Here is a 17,899-nt window from a genome sequence, read left to right as displayed (position 1 = left end):
AAGAAAGAGTAATTCCTAAAGTATATCTTTTAGCGAAATATCCAATATTGATTTTAAAATTGTCAGTGATGGAGAATCCACCACAATACTTGGTAAACAGTGGATACATCATTTAACTCATTTGAGGTCAACGGAGAATGAATTTAGCCTCAGAGTTTTTGCATAAGTTTTTACAGCTTTGAGTAGTGAAAACCTAAAATGTGTGTAATGTAAAACCAATATTTTACCAAAACTGTGCCTAGATACTTCTGTGCACCTTTGTAGCATATCTGTAATCATGCAAAATACTCCACTGTGACCAGTGCAGCAAACATGCACTGTATAAAACTTCATGTAAGAGAATATTTATTTAGCAAGTGATGCAAATTCAAGATCTTGTAAAGACAAAGGCAATTGAGTAGCTAAGGACAAAATAATTTAGAGTTGCACTGAAGTAAATGCCTAACAATATTCAGAAAAATAGAATTTGACCACTAATCCATTGAATGAATTCATAAATGACCTTGCACCCGTACTGCATGTTTGCTGGAGTCTCCATGGCCAAATTAAGGAAGTGATATTTCCTGGTCATTGTAACAGTCCTGTAACACTGGCAGAAGCTCACACTTTTTACTCCTTCTTTCCAAAATTAATTAACTCCACATCAGCAAAGAAAATGATTTGTTTACAAAGTACAGTGATAAAACAATAAATGAACTTTACTTGCATATACTACAGCAAATCAAAGAGCTTACTACTACTGAACTTGCCAAGAAATACACATCTGTCCAAAATAACAAACCCTTTCTAATAGGAACACTTTGCCCTCCAGCAGGAAATGTCTTTTCCCATATGATAGATGTGCTGGCCTCCCCTTTTTGGAATAGCTATCAGTTCCAGATATTAATGCTGCTCCACTTCATCAAGAAAATCTCTTGCTCATAAATGACAGACAGGCTAACTTCTCTTTGGGATAAACACGCTATACAAAATGTGAATAACATTCGAATATGCTGAGAAATGTATTGCCCATACAGTACCTACTATACATGCCAACCACTTCTTCCATCATTAGCATCCCAACCTGTAGGTGAAAGAAGTACTACCACTCCTTTCAGGTATTTCCTTTGTTTGTTCACTTATGCAAACACTCTGGGTAGCATTCAAAAGTGTCAAAACAATTGCAGGGGATAAAAATTCTGTAACTCACTGATAATGTGGACACGGCTACTAATCATGCCTGCCTATAATCTAACAGGCTTACCTAAATCCGCTCCTGTGTAGTATTTTGTGGAATCAAATTTGTTATCACTTCCTACTTCTCATGCTGATATCCATCATCCTTGTAGCAAACTCCGCTACACTGTGCTGCAGCTGCCTCCTAGCCAGTTACAACAGACTGTATCTCCACATCTTACTGCATGAAATGTTCATATTTGCACCATTTTTCTTCCTACGGGTTTCTGCTGTTTTCACAATGATTACATGCCTCCACCTTCTCTTCGTGGTTACCATGCTGCACCAGTCAAAGGGTCATAAGGGACTGCAAGGGTCATATAGTGTAACCCCTTGCCAAGATACAGGATTTGTTGTCTAAACCATCCAAGACAGATGGCCATCCAGCCTCCTTTTGAAAACCGCCAGTGAAGGAGCTTCTATAACCTCCATAATTGCCCTGTGCTATAAACTCCCCCTGAAGCTTTGGTACAGGCCACTGTCAGAGACAGGATAATGGGTCAGATGGACCATAGTCTGACCCAGTATGGCAGCTGTTATGTTCTTATGTTACCAGGTGACATCCCAAACCAGCAGTGGTTCATTTTCTGATTCCAATCTAGATGCAGATGAAATCCAGTAAGAACAGTCATTCTTCCAAGACTCTGTGAGATACATGTGTTCTACAAAAAGAAAAGGAGTACTTGTGGCACCTTAGAGACTAACAAATTTATCTGAGCATAAGCTTTTGTGAACTACAGCTCACTTCATCGGATGCATGCAGTGGATAAATTTGTTAGTCTCTAAGGTGCCACAAGTACTCCTTTTCTTTTTGCAGATTCAGACTAACACGGCTGCTACTCTGAAACCATGTATTCTACAGTATCAGCCAATGATCACAGTACAACTTCAGTGCTTTGAAACTAATTCTGTCTGCTGATCTGTCGAAGTTTTTATATTGTGTTCACCATACTGCCTGAGCACTTAACAGGAGGAGGATGGGTGGTGATACTGATTCCAGACATAATACATTCAACCATCAGTTGTCCCAGAAGCATCTCCCCCGATTTTTCCTTGCATGTTCATGTTGGTGCAAGGGACTGTTGCTGTACCTCCAGCTCAGCTCAGTTACAATACATTTCGGTTAGTGAATAAATACTACTGTCTTGAAATTTAAAGCAGTCACAATTTAGATTTTACCAAAAATGAGTCATTTTTTTAAAAAATGTAATAAATGTTATGTTTTCATTTCAGCTCTCCTCCACTTACTGAAAAAGAAGTTGAGGTAAGTGATTTAGTAAACTCAAGATTCATAGATTTTTTTTTCAAGGCCAGAAGCAATCACTGTAATCCTCTGGTCTGACCTCTGCATATCACAGACCATAACTTCTATGTTGAAAAAGAACATTCATTATAGAAAGATATTCAATCTCAATTTAAAAACTTCAAGTGAATGCGAATCCATCACATCCTTTAATAAATTGCTCCAATGGTTACTCACCTTTGCTGGGTGGGGTTGGGGGTTAAGTGCCTTATTTCTAGTTTGAATTTGTCATGAAAGTTCTTGGCTATGTATAATTCAGATTATGCTCTTAATTCTATATTTCATTTTTTATTTAAAAATTCAGTTATTATGGTACTACTGTGTTTTCCATGCTGCATTGGTTTGTATCTTTTGTAATATGCTGTCAATTTTGAGAAGTGAAAGGATAGCTGGTCTGTTACAGAATAATTTAGCAATTGTCTGTGCTCAGTTAACTGCCATGAATGTGAATGGTTGTGAACATGAATACCCACCAGCACAAGAATAGTATTGACTCCGGGTATTGTGACACCTTCTTATCACATCTATGCGAAATATAAAGGCCCAGTTTTTCAAGAATGACCACTGCTTTTACAGTGCCTCAATTTTATAGTGCCTAACTTTGGACATTGTAACTTAGAGAGGATGCAGATCACTTTCAACTCTAATTAGCTGTTGTTCAACTATGCGGGAAGGAGGACAGGAAACACTGGATGTGGTTTTATTAGCCCTCAACTTTATTATTAACTGTCTGGGAGTACCTGGCAGATAAAAAGTGTACAGTGCAGGCAATTCCATGATCATTTCAACATATACATATGAGCATGGGTGGTGGGCAGCCGCCCCTAAGGGACACCTGGGCCACGGTGGCCCCGCCCCTTCCCCGAGGCCCCTGCCTGCTGCTGCTGCCACCTGCCTACCTGCAGTCCACCTGCCCCACCCCCAGGTCTCCACTGCTCGCCACATTGCTTCTCCTCGGGGTAGGTTTGTACGGAGGGACGCTGCGAAGAAGCAGTGGACGTGCAGGTCTGCCGGGGGAGTGAGGCAGCTTGGCTGGGCACTGGGGCTGGCAGCTCGGTCCTGAGGGGGTGGCTTGGCCCGGCGCTCAGGCAGGGGGTGGGGGAGAGCGGCTCAGTGCTCGGGCAGGGGGCGGACGGGAGCATTTTGGCCCAGTGCTCAGGTGGGAGTGGCTCAGTGCTCAGGGTGGGAGGAGGGGCGGCTTGACTCAGCCCAGCTTTGGGCTGGCTCGGGGGCAGCTTGACCTGGCACTGGGGCTGGCCCGGGGTTGCTGGGGTGGGTAAGCCAGGGCTCCTCTGGTCAGTGGGGCACTCAGGGCTCCTCCTGTTATTGGCGGGAGGTGGGGTTCCAGGCTCCGAGGTGCAGGGAGTGGGGCCTGGGGCAGGGACTGGGCCAGCAGGCTAGTAATAGCCTCTCCAAAGTGGGGGTTCACCCGCTGCCCATGGGGGGGCTTCCATCAGCCCTCCCCCTTTTCCATCCTGGTCCCCAGGCCACCTGCTCCTGGGACCTTACCATTCCCCCCTCCCCCAGTGAGGGGTAAGGTGGTCTATAAAGGAGAGGAATTGGCACCCTGCCATGCCAGTTACAGGAGCCCTGAATCTCTCGTTTCTGCTCCTTTAAGAAATACGTCCTTTAAATCCTTTACCAATCCATTTATCTGATCACTGTATCACTTCCCTACAGAGTACCTGTGCTGGACAACTGTACAGTGCAGGTAATAACATGATCATTTTAATATATACCAGGGGCCTTCCATCATCCCTCCCAACGCTGTTACCTTATCATCCCTCCCTATTTACATACCTCCTAGCCATGTCAATCCCAGGGGGCTTCACAGCTCCCTACCACACCCTGTGTTGCAGCATGGCCAACCACACAATTTTTACTCCAGGGAAAAGTTCGAAGATCTGTCCCAAGTTCCTTTTAACCTACCTTAGAGAGGGTGCTGATCACTTACAACTCCAGTCAGCTGGAAGTGTGCATTCTCAGCACCTCACAAAATCAGCCCTCATGGGTGTAAAATTTAAACATCCAAAAAATTGAGGCTACTTTTAAGAATATGTCATAAAACCTTTAGATTTGTGACAAGCAATAATGTATTTGTAAAGAAGGAAATACTCTCAAAACCAGGTTCAAGAAAATATCAGTTGATAATCTTTTGCTGCCTGCTCTGTCAGGTGTTTATGTCCCAGATGAAACATTTCTGGTAAATTATGAGTTCATCCCTGGATTTCCTTTGCACAGACTGCATGTTTAAAAAACTTGGGGACCATTGGGAAAAGTCCAGCTAAATAACATAGACATTTGTGATTCTGATACATAATGCTGTTAGGTAGTCTAATTCCTTCATTACATTTGTCATGCTATGCTGGTATTTCTGAAAACATTGAGGAAAAGAGACACTGCAGCACATTTACACATAACTAATCTCAAAGAGGAAGGTAAAAATAAAATAATATAATCTCCAAAAGATAATGTAATGTCTAATTTTATTGTATGTATGGGGCCTGATTCTGTGGTCCTTACTTAGGCAAAACTGCCAGTGAAGGCAGGCAAGTCATATCTCACTGGTAATTTCTTTACCAGAATAGAAAGTTCTAGTATATAATCAGTATTATTACAAATGCCCTTTGTTTCCCCCCACAACAGACTGTGTTTGTACAACTTTCCTTGGCATTCAGAAATGATAGTTACACCTTGGAATCTAGAATTAACCAGGCGGAGAGGGAGAGAAATCTTACTGAGGAGAACACGGAGAAGGAACTGGACAACTTTAAAGCAGCCATTATGGTAAGAAAACAGGGATAAATTCTTTTCTCTTTTAAACCAGTAAAACTCCACTGTTGTTAATGCAGATACACCTGCTAATATCAGCTGTGAATTTGATTCACAGACTTCATTTTCTACCACTTTTACTATACTACTTTCACCATGACAAGGCAGCCAGTTAGTCAAAGCTTCTAAGTAGGTATCAGAGAAAGATACCTAGGCTTGATTACCCCCAGACTTAGGGCAAAAATTATGTCTATAAAAGCTTGTGGCTTTTATAGACATAATGCCTCCTGGAGCTTCCCAGTCTGCAGAGGAAGTGTAGCTGTTGTGGCACCCTTTAAGGAGGTGCAACATAATGAGCCAGCGGTGTGGAGAGCATTGTGCTGTCTCTCTCCCCCGCACAAACACTCTTTGGGGAGTAGAAGACCTGTAATTGTGCTCAGCCCTAGTGTGAGAGAAGGGGGCAGGGCACAATGTAAACTCTGACGTGGCTGGGTCCACTGCAGGAATGAAGCATTTCTGGGACTGCAAGGGAGCACTTAGCCATGGCGAGCTGGAGTGGGATCTTATTGTCATTTGATAATAAACCTAAATGGACAATTTAGGTATGTTATTGAAAAGTGTTAAAGGCAGCTCTCTCTTCAATGGCTTGAAGTCCATGGCTTGACATAAAGCCATACTGGAGATGTTAAAAAGAGGCATGGGAAAGGGAATAGTGAGCTTTCACGGGACCCCTTCAGGGGTCGATGAAATCTCCTCGGTAAAAATATTGTAGTTCCTGGATTCTTTTCCACTTCTTATATAGCTTCCAGGGTGGCTGTTTTCTGCTTCTAATCAAAAATTTATCAGCAATTACCTTTCTTGCGTCCAACTTTCCAGCTCTCCATGGATTTTGTAACTGAAATGCCAAATAATTTTGAAATATGTGTCAAGTTACAATACACTGCAAAATTCCTTGTGCAATAAAAGCAGCAGAGGCCCAGGTACCATGGTGATAGGTACAGTATTAGGTAGACAGAATGATGTACTGATCTGGGGTTGATAAATAGTTAAAAGAACATAAGGCAAGAGTCACCCATTATATTTGGCAAGCAGGGCACACAAAGTTATGAAACTGAAGGAGGATACAATTAAACAAGGATTGTGAAGTTTACATTTTTTCACTGGGATTTCAAAGCTGCATTTGAGGATTATCTGTACCTAAAAATGTGGGGGTTGTATTGCTGCTTTCTCCCCTACTCTTGGCTGTTTAGAGAGCTTTAAGTAAGCAGAGATGATCTATTAAATCTCATGTCTTCATTTATAGTAATCCTTTGTGTACACACACATTTTTATAGCTAGTGCATAAGGGCACTTTGAAATGCAGCCTGTCATTTGTAGTAATACAAATATTTTGGTTTAGAATCATTTACTAGCAAGAAATAAAGTAAGGATCATGTTAACAGCACAGGAGAAAAGCAGCTAACTTCCCCTCCTCATTCCAGTTCACATGGCACAATTTGGACTTAAATGGCTACTTTATATAACCTCTGATGATGTGTGTAATTTTTACTAAACAGGGTCTTATTCCAAATATTTTGACGCTCCGATCACCTTAAACAAAGGGACAAAGCCCATGGGAGTTCCTGTATTACACATGGATCATATTAGGGCCTACATCTGCACCTTTGGAACTCAGTTGAAGATTGCCTGTTCGTTTCTGTAGGAGCAGGCCCATTGAACAGTGTTGCCAACTCCCATGATTCTTTCAGGAGCTTCGTGATATCGATGTTTTACTTAAAGCCCCAGCTCTCGAAGACAACTGATAACATGAGAATCTCATCTTTCATTTTTAATAAAGGTTTTAGTCTGCATGGTTGCACAAAAAAGCTTGACAATGTAAGCTGAGTGTACCCTAACGTCTCAAAGACCAGATGGCGCATAAAACCCCCACACACATTGGTTTAAAATCATGAGACTTAAAAAATAGATCTCATGATATTTAGGAGCCCCCTGACTTCATGATTTTTGAATGTTTGGGGTCAGCAATAGTATAAATGTCATATTCATGATGAGAGCTGTAGGTTTTTTTTCAGGTATAACTTCATAAACAAATAAAACTACAAATAAAATCTGAATCACAGATATTCATGTTTATTTCTGATTCAGGGATCCCTTCTGAAGTTACTGCAGCCCTTTGACATTGAAACATGCTATAGAACACAGAAATCAATCCAACACCACAAAAATCTGGCTCTAGAGCTGAATTACCTCAAAGTGTGGGGGATTTGGGCCATTTTTTTAAATACAGTGACAAAGAATTAAATATTACAGAGAACAGCAGTCACTAATTAGGAAAAGAGTTGTTCACTAAGGCCCTGATTCAGCAAAGCATATGAACACATGCTTAACTTTAACTATGTGAGTAATCCCATTGAAACCATGTACTTACGTGCTTTCCTGAATTAGGGCCTAAATTACCGAAGTGATTTGAGTTAGTATATACAGATATTTCTGATTAATTTCTCACCTGTCCATAGGATTGTTTTCTGGTTTTTGCAGGCAATATTAGAGAAAGTCATGCTGCTTGCTATTGCTCTTTTCCTTTCTGAGTTCTTGGAAAGTTAAGGGTTGATAGCTTATCAAAATGTGAATATATCATAGAAATTAGAAAAGCTGAAGAGACTTGTTGATACCTACCACACTGGCAAGTTCAAGTATTCTTTGGGTTTTGGAAACAGATTTGTAAATGGTCGTTACTATAAAGAGTATATTTCTAAAGTTGTACGTAGGCCGTTAGCACTGAGACTTCCATTGACTTCAGTGGGAACCACACTTCAAATGTGCACCCTCTGAATATTTGCCTCTAAAACTCTTAGCCCGTGCTTTGATATTTTGGTGGTTAGACCATGATTTGATGTTTTGGTGCATTCTTTCATTTCAGTCTTCAGCTGCCTTATGGCATCACTATGAACACAGAGAAACTTGCCAGAAGCTGTTGGAGGATATTGCTGTACTACATCGTTTGGCTGCTAGGCTCTCCAGTCGTGCTGAAATGGTTGGAGCTGTTCGCCAGGTAAGACCGTTTAAAAAATCTCCAGCGTGTTCCTTGATTTCTATACTTTAGCTATCTCATTTTAGATCTTAATGAAAAAAATTAATGTTTCACATAGTTGCACATGTATGCATGTGTGTAAATATATTATGTATCTCATCATGGATGCATTTAGACACACACAATTTTTCTGTAGTGTACTTGGATTTTATCTGTCGTGACTGGTTTAAAGCAATTAACATAACTTCAGATAACATGCTATTGCCCTCAATATGGCATCTGTAGGTAATAGAATGCACACAGAGAGAAACTACCCTTGAAGCCATTCAACATTTGTATGATATATATCATTTTAAATAATAATTATTTCACATACAAACCAGGTAATTATAGTAACGTTTTGTGTATGAGAGTTTGTGTATAAATGTATGATCTGATCACCAAAAATATCAATATCGTCAGTATATGTCCATGTACGTGCTGGGATTCAGGTGTGGAAGATAATTCTATTTAGCCTGAGGAGTTCCCAGTCATGAAAGTCCTTTTTGAACAACTGCTCCATACTCAGCTCTGGCAGAACTTGGCAGACATAGAGATTAATTATTTGTTTAGATAGTATAGGAGTTACCCCTGTATTTCTCTCACTTTAGGAGAAACGTATGTCAAAGGCCACAGAAGTAATGATGCAGTATGTGGAGAATTTGAAGAGAACATATGAAAAGGACCATGCTGAGCTAATGGAGTTTAAGAAACTGGCCAATCAGAATTCTAGCAGAAGTTACAGTTCATCTGGTAATAACAGTGCTTAAGGCTTGCCTTTAATCACATGGGTTTATAGTGCTACTTATCTTGTAAAATCAGGTATTGTGAACATTCTCAGTTACAGAAGCAGATTTTACAAGGTATCTCCCAACACATACTTGTGTATAGTATCTGCAAGAGGTTTCAGGGCTGGTTGGATTACCCTATTTTAAGAAAAAAGAAAAGGAGTACTTGTGGCAGCTAAGAGACTAACAAATTTATTTGAGCATAAGCTTTCGTGAGCTACAGCTCACTTCATCGGATGCATTCAGTGGCTTAGAATGCATCCGATGAAGTGAGCTGTAGCTCACAAAAGCTTATGCTCAAATAAATTTTAGTCTCTAAGGTGCCACAAGTCCTCCTTTTCTTTTTGAGAATACAGACTAACACGGCTGCTACTCTGAAACCTATTTTAAGAGCATCTTTTTGAATTTCCCTTGTATATGACACAAAGCTACTTTATCTAATCCTGCAGTTGTTAGGTGCACACCATTTCCCATGAAAGTCAATGGAAAATTGAGAGATACGGTGGGTGAGGTAATAGCTTTTATTGCACCAACTTCTGTTGGTGAGAGAGATAAACTTTTGAGCCACACAGAGCTCCGCTTCGGGGCTGGAAAAGGTACTCCCAGCATCACAGCAAAATGCCAGGTGGACCAGATCGTTTAGCATAAGTATTAGCACATATTGTAAGGGATCATTCAAGGCAGACTGGCCAGTTAACCCCTCTGCAGTCATAGGACAAAAGAGGGGGTTAGTGGGTTACAGATTGTTGTAATAATTCATAAATCCGATGTCTCTTTTAAATCCATGATTTATAGTGTCTTGCAGAGTTGTGAATTTAAGCTCCCAGGCTTGTCTTTTGAAAGTGTTGTGCAGGTTTCCTTTGAGGATGAGGACTGATATGTCAGACATTCTGATCGCTTTGTGAAGTGTTCTCTCACAGGTGATAGGGTGATTTTGACTTTTATCATTTTCCTATGTGAGTTCATTCAAGAGTGCAGGGATTGTCTTGTTTCACCCACATAGTTGTTACTGGGGCATTTAGTGCGCTGGAGAGGTACACCACATGTTGTGGTAAATATGGCTGCATGTTTTCCATCTGTTCTGGTAGGGTGTGATGCCACTTGGAGTTGGTGGTCCTGGTCTGTGGAGAGCTTGCTTCTGATTATGAGCTTGGAAATGACTGTTGGAAGGCCAGAAGTGGGTCGGGGGTTCAGGAAAGATTTCTTTCAGGATGGGGTCCCCATCGAGTATGGGTTGTATTTGTTTGATGATACACAGTTTGGGGTGAAAGGTGACAGCTAGGGGTGTGTGGTTGGAGGGGATTTTATTTCTCTATTGAAGCAGATTCTCTCAGGGTACTTGGGTCGCCCATTCTATGATGCTATCTATTTCTCTGGTGGAGTGTCGTTGTTTGGGGACGGCAGTTTTAAGGTGTGTTAAAGGTGTATATCCCTCCTGAACTTCGTCCTCAGAGTATATTCCATAGTATCTGAGTATCTGCCTGTGGATTACAGATTTCTTAGTGTGTTTGGGGTGGTTACTGGATCTATGAAGGAAGGTGTGGTGATCTGTGGGTTTCTTGTACATGGTTGTCTGTAGGGTTCCATTGTTGAAGCTGATTATAGTGTTCAGGAAATTGATGCTAGTGTGGGAGTGTTCCACACCAACAACAACCCATCCATTAAACTGTCTCCAGAACACTTCCACACTAGCATCAACTTCCTGGACACCACAATCAGCTTCAACAGTGGTGCAATATGTATAGTATGTGAAGCTGAACTAGTTTAAGAAATAAATAGGCACTGACTACATTGAAATAAATTTAAATACTTGAAGAACTGATGATGCATGGGAAACTTTTAAAAACATTCTGTTTGGAAACAATTCTGTTTCTACTATCTGTATTAAATATTTTATCTGAGCATTCTTTACTACTAAGAATATTTGCATGAAAACAGGATCTTTGTTTCTTGAGAGAGCTCATATAAATGGTCTTCATTATAAAGAGCATGAGAAAAGAAATACAGGAAGTCTATGATAGAAGCAATATTACTTCTAAATGGAACATTTTTAATAGTTTCCAAAAGATATCAGTCACTTTTAAAAAACAAAACACTGGATATTTAACATCTTTATAAAATCTTGTATGTATAGAATTGTTTTATGGTTGTCTCTAGGATCACAAGTTTGGCTGTTTGTTAAATATTCATTTGCACATGCTCTTGCATGTGTTTAGAGTTCACTTTCAGCAGACGTCAGCTCTGCAAAGCTGCTATGTCTCCTTAAAGTGGATTATGAAAGCTTTTGTGCAATGCCTATACAATACATTTTATATTTTATCAGCTAGATTTACTAACTACAGTTATTCTAGATGATTGTTAATTATCCAAGTATGATCGGGCCAAATGATTATATTTAATTGCATTACTTGCATGTGTGCTTATTTTTGCCTGTTTTCTATAGGACTGCCTCAGAAGTAAAATGTGATGAAAAGGAATTTATTCCAGTAGGCAAAATTTTAAAAAAAATTGGTGGTACTTTGCTGTCTTTTCTTTGCTGTTTTTGCTTATGTAGCCTACTGGAAGTTTAAGTATTAAAACTTTCTTCTGAAAAATCAGCATGTAGGAACAGCCAGTAGGCCAGATTCTGATCGCAGTGGCAACTGAAGTCAGTTGAAATAAGTGGGGTCCTTACAAATTTCCATTGGGGTAACTGAGATCCGATCTAGTTCATATATCAATTTTATTTATAGGGATTTATCCATATAGTCTAACTCTGTTCTTTATCTACTGTCTTCCATGCAGAAGATGGAGTGCCTCGTTCATCTAGATCCATGTCTCTTACTGTTGGAAAGGTATTTTGACAATATTAACAGAAATTAAACTGTTAAGTGAAGATTTTATGTAACAAAAGTTCAATCACTGTCTAAATATATAGAATTTGATTGCCTACTACAGTCCTGATAAATCTGAAGTGCAGTTTGTGTGATGGCCAATTCAAATATTTTGCAAAAAGAAAAGGAGTGCTTGTGGCACCTTAAAGACTAAACTTAGAGTCTCTAAGGTGCCACAAGTACTCCTTTTCTTTTTGCGAACACAGACTAACACAGCTGCTACTCTGAAACCTGTCAAATATTTTGGAATTTTGTAAAATTGAGAATAACTGTATACAGTAATAAATAGTAATTCTTGGAATTAATTGAAAATTTATAAAGGGGCCTCACTAATTTGTTTCAGAATAATAGTGTTTTAGAGCACAATCCTGCTTTACAGTCCATGGCCAGATCCTCAGCTGTGACTGTCATAAGTTGAGCATTAGGCCAAGAATGACTATATGAATAGGGGTTGCAGGATCAGTCTCTTAGGTTCTGAAATTGTCACTCTTAGCAACCACATCATTTCCACAACACCATAGAGATAATCCAGTAGTTTTTAAGGGTGTGGCTCACTGATTCAGTCAGCACAGGACAATCTTTTTTTATTGTTTTGTTAAAGCATTCAAAACTGAGATATTCTCCATGCTTGATATTGACTTATTAATAACTTTAACAAAGCTAGTTTTAAATATGTGCAGACTCCTAGCCTTTGGAGACTCAGCTATAAGGCAGCTCCTTAAATTCACTAATTAATACAGCTGAGAACCTATTCAGCTAATAGGAAATTGATCTGTTATGTTGTTCAACTTCTGCAAGCTTTATTTCATATTTATATTTCATCGTTTGTAATAGTTAAGGTCCAAATTGTTCCCAGCCCCATGCAGATACTCAGTGGGAAGAGACAGGGAACAAGAAGCCTCCTTTATTGTTCCTCTCTGTCCAGGTGCCACCCATACTCCCATTCCTTGCACTCTCTGCACACAGGGACCAAGAGACTTTAGTATCTGCAGCAGTGCTAGACTGTCCAGAAATGGTAGGGCTAATCTTCTTCTCCCCTTCCATACCAGCAAGTAAAGCTGAGCTGGCATTTTGGGAGCATAGTGCACTATACTTGGATAAAGATTGTCACCGTCTACATTCAGGCATGCACTCTCCCAGCACGACTTGGAGGCATATTGCCTGAGTAGAGAGGTTCCAATTCTGCCCCACCCCCATGCTTTTTCTCTTGGGGGGGGAGGGGGGGACAGCAGCAGCCTGGGAAATTCCATACCAAAAATTGTGTTAAGAGAATGTTAAGTTTATACTCAGAAGTCAGGAACTACCAAGCTAAGGTTGCACATACCATTTTAACTCCTCTTCGTGTCTATATGCATTTTGATAGTCTTTTTTTGTTTACATTGTATTTATTTATTTTTAAAAAAAGCGGGGTGAGCAACTGAAGAAGAAACAAAAGACCAAACAATGTAAAGGAATGGGAAAAGAGGGAAAGGAGACTGACATATTGGTTTCCATCCACTATGGATTAATAAAAAGTTTCTAAGACGGTAGACTAAAACTTTTAAGATTTGTCTGAAGTCTTTCTCTGAAACAGTACCTGCTCTTTAGCTGCTAGGTCAGCCAAGTCGCTGACCCAAGCTTCTATCCCTGGAGACAGTCTGCTCTTCCATCTAAGCAATATGAGTCACTTGCCTACAAGCACTGCTCTGGAGAACTAAGCTTTCCGTGAGTTGGAGAGTTTTCAAGATGATGAGCTATATCCCAAAAAACAGTTCTGGGAAGTAATTTTTAAGGAGGTATCTATTATCATACTAACCTTACTACTTATTCTAGCTGAAACAAATGTATCCTGGAACAGTCCCAAAACTTGTGAGCCAGTGTGGTTCCAGGAGACCCACATCTCCAACAGCAGTCTGCTTTGGCAAGATCCATGCGCTGTAATCTATATGGGGACCCGTGTGAACAAAATAAAATTTGTGGCTACATTAGCCTTAATCATAGATCAGTTGCAGAGTTTTAATGTTTTGCAAGGCATTTCCCCATTGTCTAGGGCTCAAAAATATACACAAATCTTTGTTTCAGGCCTGGCACAGGCAATCTGAATTAGGAAGGGTCTTTTGGGCCTGGAAGTCAGGCTGCAGGTGATTGGGTGTACCTAGAGATGGAGCTCTCTCCACATCGACTATAATTCTGGCATCTCTGCTGCTCCCAGTGCATCCGGACCAAATATGTCCTTCAAGAGGTGCTTACGCTGTGGGTAATGCCATGCCACTGGACCAGGTAAATAGTACTGTAGTTAGAGTACTTGGAAAAGAAGAAACTTGATCCTCAATCCAGAGACCCAAATTATCCCCTTATCTGTCCACTCTCTCCACATTAATGGTTTTTGATTGATTTTCAACAATGAGCTGCCCAAAATACAGCATCAATGTGTGAGAAGGGATGGAATTTAGTATTTTTAGCCAAACTGGGCCATGTTCGTTTGGTTGTTAATATTTTAGGGGACATTTTATGATTAAAACTGTAATGGACTAACCCAGCCTTCCTGCCAGCAGGAGAAGTTTAAGGTTGATAGTCTTTAATTACATGATCACATGCTGTTTCTCAAATTTATAATATTGTATAAATTTTCCTTCTACCTTATATATATCATCTTCTAATTTATACTTAAACTGTTATAATGTTATTGTGTTAGACTACGACCAATATAAAGAGTCTTTCCTAAAGTATGCTTTAATACTTTTAGACCCCAATTCAGGAAAGCACTTAAGTATGTGCTTAACTTTTGAAGTTAGCACTTAAGTCCCTATTTACTTCACTGTAAGCAGGTGTTCAAGTGTGTTTCTGAATAGATACATTTCTGAATCAGGACCTTAGTCAGCAGCCATTTATCAGACCTTTTCTTTTCAACCAATAGGAAGTGCCAACTCACTTAGGTGCATATCAAGGAATGAGGCACTTAACTATAAAATTAATTTATCTGCCAACTTATCTGACCTATTTTTACCAGCAAAAAAATCACTATTATTCTGTTACATTTAATCCGTAATATACTGTATGTATTGTAATATATTGTGTAAATTTACTGTGTACTTTTCTTATAAAGGATGGTCATGGTCTTTGTCTGGTATATAAGGAGTGATACACAGTACTACAGAATGCTAGATGTGTGTCTAATTTTGTAGAAAAAAAGTGTATAATACTATTGTAAAATTGTGTTATTTAAGAAGCAATATGTGATCATGCACTTAGACTAATCATGATGGATACACCTAAAGGGGGAAGAATTAAGGTTGGACATGCCACTGTTTCCTGACTTTTGCAATATTAACATTCTCTTAATGTAGTTTTATGTATGTCTCATCCAAAATAGATAATTGTGTTTGCTGCTGCTAGTATAGGTTAGCATATTTCTGTTGTGTGGATTGTATGAATCTGCTTGTTTACAATACCTACCAACCACAGAGAATTATCCTTCAGTTGAGCTTCTTGTATAATAAAGTTTGTTGTTTAATGACAGAATATGCCTCGGAGGAGAGTCAGTGTTGCTGTTGTTCCTAAATTTAACTCATTACACATTCCCGGCCAGTCACCTACTACGTCACCCATACCTTCAATGCCATCTCTGGTAAGTAAAAATAAGTCCATAATTTAAAGAAATTAACATGTTTCTTAAACCCGTGTCATATCGAACTGAGCAAACATTTCTGAAAAATCTGAGCCCATTTGACATTGCAAATTTGAGTGATTCAAACTGCACTCAAGTATGTGGTTTAAATTGGGAATATCCATGCTAGTCTCTCCTGACCTTTTCTCAGCACAAAAATGTATGAGACCCCCAAGCTTGAGGAAACACTTCTAAGAAGCCTCACACCCCCAAGCCTACCTTGTTGATTAGGTCTTCATTAAGACACACAGGGAATTTCCCAGTGCCATGAGCCTGTGTGGAATCTGTGACCCAACCTTTGTGATGGGGATAGTCACAGGTGGCTATGTAGCCCATGCTGCATAAAGGAAATACCCCCTCCGAATCAGCTTCCTTGGCTGCTTACCTTAGGAACCCAGTGACGCTGTATGTTGGCTCACTGGGGCCCCGAGGCAAGTCAAGGTATAATCAGATTCTACGTTATAGTTTCTGTTTATTCAGTGGTAATGTACTATGCATAAAAAAGTAAAAATAACCTCCGCAGTAGAACCCAGAGGGGATGATAATTTCAGTCATTTACTGCTCTGTTATTGTGACAGCTCTTCTAATCAACTGTCACAAAAGTCTTCAGTATAAACCCAAACTGAAAAACTCATACAACAGAAATGTACAACTCCCACTATAGCCTGGGATAAGTAGCATATTCAGCTCCTATGTTGTCTTTTTTGTTTGTAACCCTTCTGCTCGACAGAGTTGGCAGCAACAAGGGCCGGGTTCAATATCTAGGGGATCCATTCCAATAACACAATGCAAACCGGCTCGAGCCCCCACCCAGTGACCTGGGACAAATATATACCACCCCCGCTGGGCGCCTCCAAGAGGCAATACTTCCCCTCTCGCAAGCACATAGTCTGAGTGTAGCAAAAGCCTTTTAATAACAGAGAGAAACAATGTGGCATTATGTTGGGGAAACACCACCAACAGGATTCATAACACAACCCATGAGCAAAAAAAACCCACCCCAAGCAAATTGGGGCATGCCCTTTTCCCCTTGGTTCTTGAGTCCAGCAACCCCAAATCACCCAAAGTCCCAAAAGTCCAATGCCCCAAAAAGTCTCTGTCCCTGGTCAGGGCAGCCCCAGAGTTCGAAAGTTTATCTGCGGAGCTTTACCTCCCAACCTGGGTGGAAATGGGACGGGGGTAAGAGGCACCTTACATGATCTGAAGCTGACCGCCCCATAGCTCCATAGCGGCGCTCCGCTCTGCCAGCCGCCCCACGAACTCCTTCACTCAGCTCCGCTCCGCCAGCGCCCCACGAACTCCTTCGCTCAGCCGCGCTCCGCTCCGCCAGTCGCCCCACGAACTCCTTCGCTCAGCTCCACGGCCCACAAGCAGCTCCTGCCATCCACAAACTGCTCCACGTCAAACTGCTTCACCAGCCGTCCCGCAAACTGCTCCACAATATATCTTCAGGCTCCCCCACTACTTAACACAACACTCAGTGATTTCAGCTCTTAGGTGAATTCAGCTTGTAGTAGGGGAGCCCCAGTGCTGGTGCACTGTCAGCCCAAAGTGAGCTCAGCAGCCTATAACTAGACTTCTAATGAAATCAAAATTAGCTCTGATATTCCACAGTGGAGAGAGGAGGAAGTGCAATTAGCATGTAAGGCCCTCACCAAGGGGCCCATGCCACCAAGTATTAATACTTGTCCCCAGCCTCTCTCCATTCACACAGTTTTGGAACCCATGACCCTTGCCTAGCGAGTGCTACTTAGTTGATGGTGAATCCCTCCATCATAACAAAAGGCCACGTACAGTTCCAAGCACAGTTCCCATAATCAGGGTAATAACAATTTATTCTTCCTGTCCCAATAACAGAGACACTGGGGATCCCACAGCAGCCAAAGTGACCATTTGGGCAGCTATGGTCTCATTCTAGGCGTGGTGGGTGTGCCTATGCAAATGAGATCAGCCCCTGAAGTTCTTTTCCACAACTTGCCACACCTCACCACCAGATGTCAGGGTGGAGCTCATCCTGACACTGCTTACATGTTCACAGCAGCATAATCTGGTACTATATATTGTTTGCACATTAAAGAAGAACCAAATAAAACTTGAGCTTAACAAATCTACATAACGTATTACTCCAGTGCAAAATGTACCAGGTACTCCTAGCTTCAAGGATAGACTAACAGATCCAAGATGACAGATCTAAAACTTTTAAAGATGTATGGTCAAGGCTCTCTACTGGAA

At 40.7% G+C, this 17,899-nt stretch overlaps 1 protein-coding gene across 1 annotated transcript in view; it reads left to right on the top strand.

Moving 5' to 3' along the window:
* IRAG1 (inositol 1,4,5-triphosphate receptor associated 1) overlaps positions 1-17,899 on the top strand; it is a 78,982-nt gene that overhangs the window by 45,190 nt on the left and 15,893 nt on the right. Inside the window, exons 10-15 of the mRNA XM_077820099.1 lie at positions 2,449-2,479; positions 5,165-5,305; positions 8,211-8,342; positions 8,972-9,113; positions 11,933-11,982; positions 15,521-15,628. Coding sequence (XP_077676225.1) covers positions 2,449-2,479; positions 5,165-5,305; positions 8,211-8,342; positions 8,972-9,113; positions 11,933-11,982; positions 15,521-15,628 — 604 coding nt within the window. The remainder of the gene's footprint in view (positions 1-2,448; positions 2,480-5,164; positions 5,306-8,210; positions 8,343-8,971; positions 9,114-11,932; positions 11,983-15,520; positions 15,629-17,899) is intronic.

This window comes from Eretmochelys imbricata, chromosome 6, assembly GCF_965152235.1.
Source record: "Eretmochelys imbricata isolate rEreImb1 chromosome 6, rEreImb1.hap1, whole genome shotgun sequence".
NCBI lineage: Eukaryota > Metazoa > Chordata > Testudines > Cheloniidae > Eretmochelys > Eretmochelys imbricata.
Note: the sequence above shows the minus strand (reverse complement) of the source record. Positions and strands in the feature narration are given on the sequence as shown.